This window comes from Sphaeroforma arctica (genome assembly GCF_001186125.1).
Source record: "Sphaeroforma arctica JP610 unplaced genomic scaffold supercont1.717, whole genome shotgun sequence".
NCBI lineage: Eukaryota > Ichthyosporea > Ichthyophonida > Sphaeroforma > Sphaeroforma arctica.
The window spans coordinates 11,771-22,386 of record NW_014039841.1 but is presented as its reverse complement, the minus strand read 5'-3'; the positions used below and the strand labels follow the sequence as shown (position 1 = coordinate 22,386).

Here is a 10,616-nt window from a genome sequence, read left to right as displayed (position 1 = left end):
TGTTTCACTCGAAATTTAAATGTGCTACACACATCTCAAGTTAACACAACGTTTTCTCAAGTTCACCAAGATAGTAACAGTAATCACAAACATTTCAGGGATATACCGAAAGAGCATCTCGAATTAAACGACTCTTGGCTAAACTTAATCGCATTATATTTTGGAATTGCACACACTTGAATTCTGTTTAGATTTGTTTTATTTCTAGTTTAAAATTTTTTTGTCGTAATTCTTGGGTTGTTTTATAGGACAACAATTGAAATCACTTAGTGGTAGTGCAGTGTACGAGTGCACAAGAAAACTGCAAGGTAGTCATTAATAATTCAAAGGCAGATCTGCATATAGACCGAATAATCTTAGTCGACCTCTTCCACTGTGGGTTCAGAGGTTGGGTTTCCTGTGCCACATCCCCCAGGCATACAACCGACACCACCTGCACCGGCCTGTTTGTATACACTAGTCATAATAGGGTTCACCACAGCCTCCAATTCTTTCTTCTGATGCTCAAACTCGTCTTTTTCTGCGGTCTGATTGTGGTCCAGCCAGCTGATAACTTCATCTGCCTTCTGGATCACACTCTGGCGGTCGCTCTCAGAAATCTTGTCTTTGTGATCATTCTCCACCGAGTTTTTAACCTGGAACGCATACCCTTCCAATTCATTCTTAGCCGCGACCTTTTGCCGCTGCACCTCATCTTGTGCTGCAAACTTTTCGGCATCCGCAAGCATCTGATCGATATCAGTCTGATTCAAGCGACCCGCATCGTTCGTCACTGTGATCTTCTCCGACTTACCAGAGGCCTTATATTGGGCGGACACGTTGAGTATACCATTCGCATCGATATCAAAGGTAACTTCGATCTGGGGTGTGCCTCTGGGAGCAGGGGCAATGCCGACAAGATCAAAGGCGCCCAGCTTGTGGTTGTCTTTCGTCATGGCTCGCTCACCCTCGTACACTTGAATGGACACAGCTGGCTGATTGTCAGCATAAGTGGAGAAGGTCTGTGTTTGCTTCGTGGGAATGGTGGTGTTGCGCTTTATCAGCGAGATCATCACACCACCGGCGGTCTCAATACCCATAGACAACGGAGCGACATCCAAAAGCAGAAGATCTGAGACTGAGCTGTGCGTGTCACCCCGGAGAATGGCACCCTGAACTGCGGCGCCGTACGCGACTGCTTCATCCACATTGATGCTCTTGTTCAGCTCTTTACCATTGAAGTACTCAGAAAGTAACTTCTGAATCTTTGGAATACGAGTAGAACCACCTACCAGCACAATCTCATCGATACTCGACTTGTCCATTTTCGCATCTCGTAAAGCTTTCTTCACTGGTTCTAGTGTGCCGCGGAAAAGATCAACACACATTTCCTCAAATCGAGCTCGAGTGATGCTAGTGTAGAAATCGGCACCCTCGAAAAGAGAATCGATTTCTACATTGGCCTGCGCAGAAGACGACAACGTACGTTTAGCCTTCTCGCATGCCGTTCGCAATCTACGCATCGCCCTTGCGTTTGTAGTCAGATCCTTCTTGTTTTTACGCTGGAGCTCCTTCGCGAAATGGGCAACCATACGGTTGTCAAAATCCTCGCCTCCCAAGTGTGTGTCGCCAGCGGTAGCCTTGACCTCGAATATGCCTTGATCCAGGGTGAGTATACTAACGTCAAATGTGCCTCCACCAAGATCGAAAATTAGGATCTTCTTCTCGCCATCGTTGGCGGCCTTCTAGTCCAGACCGTACGCAATCGCAGCGGCTGTGGGCTCGTTGATTATACGTAGCACATTTAGACCAGCGATAGCCCCAGCATCCTTTGTACTCTGCCTTTGGGAATCATTGAAATATGCTGGCACCGTGATCACGGCGTCTGTCACTTTGGTTCCCAAATAGGCCTCTGCCGTTTTCTTCATTTTGGTCAGCACCATAGACGATATCTCCTCAGGTAAGAATATCTTCTTTTCAGCCATGTACTCTACTTGTACAGCTGGTTTCTTATTTTGTTCCACAACTTCGAATGAGAAGTGCTTCATATCGGCCTGCACTTCTTTGTCATTGAACTTTCGGCCTATCAGACGCTTAGCATCGAACACGGTGTTGTGCGGGTTAAGAGCGATCTGATTTTTAGCTGCGTCTCCTAATAATCGCTCAGAGTCTGTGAAAGCAACGTACGAGGGCGTTGTTCGGTTGCCTTGATCATTGGCGATGATCTCAACCTTGCCGTGCTGGATACACCAACGCATGAGTAAGTGGTACCGAGATCGATTCCAATTACTGGAGAGTTGTTAGTTTGTCCTGGCATACTTATTAGTATAGTTGTTGATATGTATATGTTATATTTGGGTTGTTAATGTATGAATGCAACCTTAGGCAATAAATATCTGCTATTTGTAGGGTGTGGTATTCTGCGGAGTGCAACTGTTGTGTCTTCGGATTTTTAAGTTATTTCCGGAACTCTCAGGAACTACCAACCAAAAATTCTTGTCGTTTCTCGAAATAGTCACCTGTGGCTTTTCTCTCGTTTTTTCTCGCTGTTCTCAGTGTTCTGACTTCTGAGTGGCCCTCCACTCCTTCACTGTTCTGACTTCTGAGTGTCCCTCCACTCCTTTCACTGTTCTGACTTCTGAGTGTTCAGTGTTCACGCACTACAGGCTCTCTCTAATATTCAGCTCTGAGAGCTTCTGTTTCCAGAAGAAGGCACATTTTGCTTTTTTTTCTTTTTTTAAACTTTGGAATCTAGGACAGATTCTCGAATCCTCCCACTTGCCTGACTGTTTAGTGTTCACTGTTCAGTGACTTCACTTATATATATATTTTTAAATTATTATTTTTAAAAAACAAAATTACAAAAAATAAAATAAAAACAAAAACAGGACTAAATATGTTGAATGTTCTGCTGTTCCCGGAGAATATTCCCGATAATTATGTCATTATTCGGGAAAAAGTGACCTATTTCTTTTTTGAAAGTCCTATGAATATTTATGTACCAAACTGGTTTTGTCTTTTTAGCCTTTTTACTTTTTTTAGGAAGCTATGATTTTGTTTACAAAAATCACGAAAATTTCAACTGGTATCAGTGTCAACACGTGTCTGTCTGACGTATTCCAGAAGATTATGTAGTGGCAATACCTTTCCTGTTGTTAAGGTTGACAGTTTGTCTGTGTGTGAATTATGCGTTACATACGAAACGTATGCCATACCACTGAACCGCAATGGGACCTATGATATGTAGTTTTAGATCTTGGTCAACGATGCTGCTGTCCATTGCGTGACGCAAAGACGGCTCACGTTTGTCTCAGCACTAATATTGTCCTCAGTTATTTACCACCATACAGACTCATAACATCACATCCGAGGTTGGCTGACGCCTGGAAACCAACAGCACATACAGTATTCATCGTAACCTTTGAATTAGAGCGGACTTTACAGCGACCAGTACGCTTCACGTCGACTCTCACATTTCTCCAACATAGCATACATGGGACGTCGCGAGTGCCCTCAAAAGTTCGTATGTGTACCATATATTCATTCTTCTCACACCTGCAGTATTGATCCTACTATTATCGTTATAGTCGCTTCACACCTTTATTTGGAATTCAACATATTATATGCACTACACCTCTGCTCTTACTTTTGTCCACGTGGCCGCAGCGTAGGATACAAAGGGAGCATCCTCTGTGGTCCTCCACCGATGCGCCTGCTTTCAAAAACTCGAACCTTGCAAAAAGGCTAGATTCTTTGAGTCGCTGCACTCATAGCTTGAAGTAATATACATAAGCCACTCTCAGCTAAGCATGTATATGTTTCACTTGAGCACCATACGTGGCTGTGTCAATAGCCAGCAAAACGTGACACCTTCTTTGCAACGCGGGGGTGTATGTCTTTCAACACAGCGGGTGCGTGTTAAAGATCGAAGGAGGCTGCCATGGCTCGCTTTCTTTCGTCTATGTTGGCTGTGGGTTTCTTGCGCATAGGCACCTCACCAGTCATTCGTAGACTCTGCGTAACAACACGGAAAAGGGGTGTTTCAAGAAGATGTCAGTTATTCGAATTGATTGGGCGCTACTGCAGTGAATAGAGAGGGTATAATATGATGACCGATGATGCCGTAAAAGGTATTTAGGGTAGTAAACTAACATCGTAAAAAACACACAACCTTCCCACGCGGTTCTGGACGCAATGCTCGGAATAGGCGAGCATTGTTGGAAGTAACACAGTTAACAGTCTGCAATTGAATGATTCATACCAACATATCCGACGCACTAGCACACATACACAGTTGTACACATGAATTTCTTGGGACATACTACTTACCGACTGCCGTGAATAGTGGTGAAGGGACAGGGATACAGCATCGCTAATTCTAGCATACACGGTAGATATGTACTTATCTACTGAAGAACCGTGTGTAATAGAGCTGCACGAGTCTACAGACGCAACTCCAAGAAGAAATGCTTCCTTACACAGCGACTGACATTGTGGGTCGCACACCTTGCCAATCACATAGCTCGTAGATAGACACGTAGGTCCTGAGATCCCTACTTAAACCATCATGCACACAAACCACGAATGTAGCATTGCCTTCACTAACCTTCAGGTAGTGTCGCTTCACACTGGGATTGATGATCTGTGTCACGTCTCCGCCTTGCTCCAGCCAGTTAAAGTATTTGATAAACTCGTCCCTCTGCATGGTGGCAAACTGCAGGCGATTACGCGCTTCCTTCTCATCCATGCTTTCTTCCCAGGCAGAATACGCGTCATCATCAGTGCTGACCGGCACCTCTGCTTGCAAAGATGACAGTGGGGGTGTTAGAAGAATCAGATCATAGCCGAACTATAGAAAGATATCCATGTTTTTGGGTGGTTGGATGAGTAAAGCTACACGCATACTTCCTTGGAGTGCCACAATATACTCGGGCGCTTTTTGACTTGATATCTGACGCAAATACTAGACACCGGCAAATTTCATTTCCGCTTTTCAACACTTTCCCGCACACACATACACATATATATATAAACATACACACACACGCTGTAATTAAACACATATTGACACAAAAATCAAGATCGTACCCGCACCCCATCCCCGTTCATCCTTCGCATCCTTCGCATTCCGCGAGCCCGGCCCAGCGCCCGGGGCGACACCATTGGCATCCTCACTGTCCGCACCCGAGTCCCCTTCCAGTTGTACCGAACTTTCCAACTGCTCACTGGCAGCCTGCTGTGCAACATCCTCCTGGTTCTCCGCGTACGCGTCTGCTTGCACGGGCTCGGGTGTGTCTGTAACCGTAGCTGTAGCTTCAGCCGCCGCTGTGACATCTGCTGCACTCTCTTCCTTGGTCACCTTCTTGCTTGACTTCACAGACCCGCTGTCACTATCACTGCTGCTCAGATACTCGAAGTCCTGCTCGCCGATCTCTATACTGTCGTCTTCTGACTCGGAGACTGTGTAGTCGGAGGAAGAGTTGTTGCCTTTGTCGTCACCAACGAAGTAGTCGGGGCTAGTCATTTTCTGTGGTGTTTAAGATATAATATATATTCATTATTTTGTGAATATAATTTCACTATATTGTGCTGTCTGAGAGATTATGATCATGATCGAACAGATCGAACAGATATAAACATGTACTACCCGTGGAGAAAAACACAAAATGGCAGATAGATACGTTAATGAGTGGGTAGGCAGTATAGGGTCACGTATGAATACACGAACTACATATTTATTTGCCCAGCTGTGTGCAAGTTTGCACACACACATGGATGCGTATGATACATTAATGTGCGGAATTATGAAGAATTAAAAGGTATATTCAGATACACAGGCAATGTATGCGAAGTACACGTACGAAAAAAATACACACAATTCCATACATAAGGATATATATATATATATAAATACGTATATAGACACAGATATCCAAATACAGATATATATGCTAGTATAGTTTAAAAAATTACAAATACAGATATGCATATAAATACATGTCCTTATTAATAAATAAAAATACAAACAATATACACGAATATTGCTTGCCAATGAACGTTATTCATTTGACGCATGTGTTTGCTTCGTATGTATGAACATACAGCGGCGTACTGATGACAATCAGATAAACGTACTCAGCTAATATCAGAGCAAAAGCAGTTGTGGGTTAAAAGAGATACAACACACTTCGGTAACCACTCCCACGAGCTCGCAACCGCAGATACGATCAGACGTTCAATACACACCTCCCATTCCGAATCTGTCTCAGATTCCGCGTTCGACTCCTCGGCCGTATCGAGGTACATCTTATATGGGGCTCTCTTAGGAACACCTCCCATATACACACCGCTGGGTGGTTCATTGATGTACCTACTACTGCGTGTACGGCGAGTTAAGTCTGCGGCGTCCAACACTGTAGGCAAGCTATGGTCCGAGTCTATGTCACGGTGATCCTTTTTGAGGTAGTCTTGGAGCGTCGGCGCGGGGCAATCGAATGTCATATGGTCGCCAACAGCGCGGCAGATAAGGCACTGTGTGAGGATGGGAGAAGGTGGCACTTGCGGCCATTACTATATATATCCATATCGGGGTTCTAGATAGGTGGACTACGCTTTGAAGCCTTGTCGGAAGGGTAAGGTAAAACATTACATGTTAGAATCGATTTACACACTCACACACACATATATATATAAAAGAATGTACGTGAAAACGACCATACCTATACATATATACATCAACTACACATGACCTATACATATATACATCAACTAACACATGATTAGTAGTAAGTCATACCACCGCAGGGAATTCGTCCTTCCACATGTCATGCTTATCCTCGAAGAAAGTCTTCGGATCAATGCCCCCCAAAATAGGGTTTTCCGGGTCGGACTCGGGTTCATACTGTGCTTCCTCGACTTCCCCTATACTAGTAGACATTACCAATGCACCATGCTCTTGGTCCAAAAATTCGGCCACTTCATCAAAGCTCTCCACATCACCCTCGAAGTCAAGCTCTTCTTTGAGATAGGCCTTGAAATCGGGGTCGCCCATATAGTCCAGGAGTTCATTGGTCGATATGAGGTAATCAGCCTGCTTCTTAGCCTGCTCCTCGGAAATAGCAATGTCGGAAGCGTCTGTGCGTGAAGGATGTACTAGTTAGTTGTGCATACGACCGAGCGTCTATTTCCTTTAATGTGTAGTATAATGAATAGTGGTGTATATATGCGAGTGCCTATACTGCATAGCATACAGGTTAGTAAAGTGTCTATGCAGAACAGTATACGGATTAGTAGTGTATATATGTGAGTGTCTACTCTACATAGTATACTGATAATTGGTGCACGTATGTACGTGCCTATATTGCATATGTACACTAGTAAGTGGTGTGTATACACGAGTGTCTACGGTGCATACCTTACTAGTTAGTGGTATATATATATATATACGAGTGCTCATGAAGTATTAGCATACTAGTTAGTGATACATACACATGGATATAAATAAATAAAGAGTGTGTACTTCGGGAGAGTTGTGCACAGCGTTCTGCATAGTGGGTGACATATATGAATGAACACATTTTATTAGACCAAGACGTCGGGGTTGCCTGATGGCTTGGCGATAAACTGGGGCATATATGCGGACACACAAACTCATCGCAATATATTGAGTGGTGTAAGATCGTCTAAAAAAACAAGGGGTGCGATCTGTTAACAAAAACTTTACTTGCTCGTACATGTCTATCTACATTATCACAGGCGGTGCTGCGTAGGGGACATCGCTTGAGATACGAAGATCACGAGCTACTTGATGGATAGTTCAATTAAGTGCGTGATAGACATGTATGGATGGATGGAGAGAGAGAGAGAGAGAGAGAATAGTTCAATTAAGTGCGTGATAGACATGTATGGATGGAGAGAGAGAGCATGTATATCGGCATGCCGGTCAGGTCAAGTATGTGGCTTTGTGCACGGCACTTTGGGCGATTCAAGTTATCGAAGCCTACAGACATAAACGGGTATCCGTCTAATCACACAGAGACACAGACACAGACTTACATATATATATATATAGTATATATCTATAAATTTAATAGATACACACACAAACACACACGCACAAAAGCAGACAAATACAAGCAGATATATACATAAATATTTATCCACACATATCTGTATATACAGACTATACAGTCATTGTAATATCCAATTCACGTACTGGGCTCCTCGTGCTCGTCATCGCTGGGGACAATCAGTTGCTTGGAGCGCATGAATTCAACCACTCGATTGGAGTGCCGGATTTGGCCCTTGTACCCCTTCTTGCTGAGAAAATCAGTCAGGTCCTTGTTCTTCTCCTCAATTAACTGACGCACGTACGACTCGGTGAACACGTCTTGATCGTCAACGGCTGTAGGTATTGATTCAGCCATCACCATCAGACAGAATTGGGCTATATATAAAATCAATCAAGAAACTAGAAATACTTGAATACCTAACGTTTAAGCTCTTTGTGGCGACCATAATCTACCACACCGTACTGAGAAGCTGGTTATGAAAACCACTCCCGGCAGTCAGTGTAGCGTTTAATAAGTCCAGGTGCCAAGAAACACATCCATCAATACAAACCGAAGAGACCATGTTTCTTTCTGTTGTGATCTGTGACATACTTGACTCCATCAGATTGGAGCGTCGGAAGAACTCGGTGACAGACTTCAAATCCTTGGGATCGCCCTCGTATCCCTCGGTCACAAGGAACTTCACAAAATTTTTGTTATTCGCGCGCACATTCTCTTTGATCGTCTATAAACAAAAACGAGAGGAAGCGGCATTTAGTGTACCTAAAGAGGAGAAACATGTCCTAGACGTGCCCAGTGTAATCCATTGGGAGATAAGGTCACACTGAAGCAGCAGGAAACGGCAGGCGAAGTGAATTATATTACATTCCAGATGATTTATATAACACTCCAGATGATTTATATAACATTCCAGATGACTTATATAACATTCCAGATGATTTATATAATATTCCAGATGATTTATATAACATTCCAGATGATTTATATAATATTCCAGATGATTTATATAACATTCCAGATGATTTATATAACATTTCAAAAATTCCAGAGGGTGTAGAAAGGAAAGAAAACAGTACGAAGCGGCCTAGCTTGAAATAAAAGTAGGCCAAAAAATAGGCGATGAGAGAAACATCATAAAAAAAATCACCAAATAATTTCATGAGATGACAAAAGACAATTGGAAGGAAAACATAGTACAGAGGGGCGATGGAAGGATAGTTCTGATCAGAACGCAATAGCGACACAACAGTAGCAGCATTCAAAAAACAAAATAAAAAGATGATAGTGCCACAGTGCATTACACTTTGATGAACAGATTATCTACAGGGGCACTATAATCAACGTACACATACAGCACGCGTCCAGAATAAGTATGTTGTAATACATTATATATGTTGTAGTACAATATATAATATGTTGTAGTACAGTATACAATATATGTTGTGAGGAGTGTTTGGACAGCCGCAAACACGACTTGGACATACTACAGGAGTCCAGGCGATCTCCTCGAAGCCAGACTCAGAGCCAGAAGTCACCTCACCGACTGCAAGCAACTGCTGCTTCTTCAAGAAGTTTAAGATACTCGTCACACTCTTCCTATCCCCTTCATAGTGCGCTCCATCCAGGTACAGCTGGAATTCGGGTGTCTGTTGTTCTACGTAGTCTATGACATCGTCCACGCTTAGTAAGGGGATTGATTCAGACTCGGATTCTGAGGTTGGCGAACTGGTACTGGACTGCAACTGTTCACCGGAGATCACCTCGGCTTCGAAATTACTTTTCTTTTTCCCTGTGAACTTATCTAAAACTTTCTGCTTGTCTTTTGAGAGATTTAGTTTCGATAGTTCATCGTCCTGTGAGGGTGCGGTACACATTAAATCATGATCAGAGATTATATAACATATATACTAAGAGCTATACATACACATACAGATGTACATATACCTAGAACTATACATTATACATATCATACAGATATATATAGAAATATTACAAATATATAAAAATATATAAATATATATATATATAGACACATGCAAACACACACACACACACACGTACATATATATATATATATATACAGATATATATACATAGCTACATACACATATAAAATATACTTATACTAATAAACTCACACATACACTGACACAGACACACATACGTGCAAATAAATAAACAATCAAACGAACAAAATGAATATATATATATACATACACACGCAGATATATGCATACACAACAAACATACATACATACACACACAAATAAGCATTAGTATATATATATTATATATATATATATATATATATACGTATATACATAATACATAATACATAATGCAAACACAGACATAAACACACACACATATATATACGTATATATATATATATATATATATATTCGCAATTCGTTTCCACTACAAGGAAACAGGAAGACACGAAAGCTAGGAAACAGATATATATATACATATACACACACGCACACACACATATGTACATATACATATATATAATACATGTTGCACAGACATAGAGATAGACACCCACACACGTATATATATTTT

At 42.1% G+C, this 10,616-nt stretch overlaps 2 protein-coding genes across 2 annotated transcripts in view; both read right to left on the bottom strand.

Annotated features, from left to right (window-relative positions):
• Nucleotides 1-356: 356 nt before the first annotated feature.
• On the bottom strand, nucleotides 357-2,237 carry SARC_08210 (hsp70-like protein; the record flags this gene model as incomplete). The annotated part of the gene is made up of 2 exons (XM_014297825.1): nucleotides 357-1,724; nucleotides 1,782-2,237. The coding sequence occupies 2 exons, from the start codon at nucleotides 2,235-2,237 to the stop codon at nucleotides 357-359; spliced, it is 1,824 nt and encodes a 607-aa protein (XP_014153300.1).
• A 1,161-nt stretch (nucleotides 2,238-3,398) lies between these two features.
• Nucleotides 3,399-10,616, bottom strand: part of SARC_08209 (hypothetical protein) — a 7,715-nt gene continuing 497 nt past the window's right edge. Inside the window, exons 2-9 of the mRNA XM_014297824.1 lie at nucleotides 9,536-9,904; nucleotides 8,643-8,775; nucleotides 8,195-8,383; nucleotides 6,776-7,113; nucleotides 6,226-6,510; nucleotides 5,068-5,506; nucleotides 4,586-4,776; nucleotides 3,399-3,993 (exon numbers count right to left, since the gene is read on the bottom strand). Coding sequence (XP_014153299.1) covers nucleotides 3,898-3,993; nucleotides 4,586-4,776; nucleotides 5,068-5,506; nucleotides 6,226-6,510; nucleotides 6,776-7,113; nucleotides 8,195-8,383; nucleotides 8,643-8,775; nucleotides 9,536-9,904 — 2,040 coding nt within the window. The 3' untranslated portion in view covers nucleotides 3,399-3,897. The remainder of the gene's footprint in view (nucleotides 3,994-4,585; nucleotides 4,777-5,067; nucleotides 5,507-6,225; nucleotides 6,511-6,775; nucleotides 7,114-8,194; nucleotides 8,384-8,642; nucleotides 8,776-9,535; nucleotides 9,905-10,616) is intronic.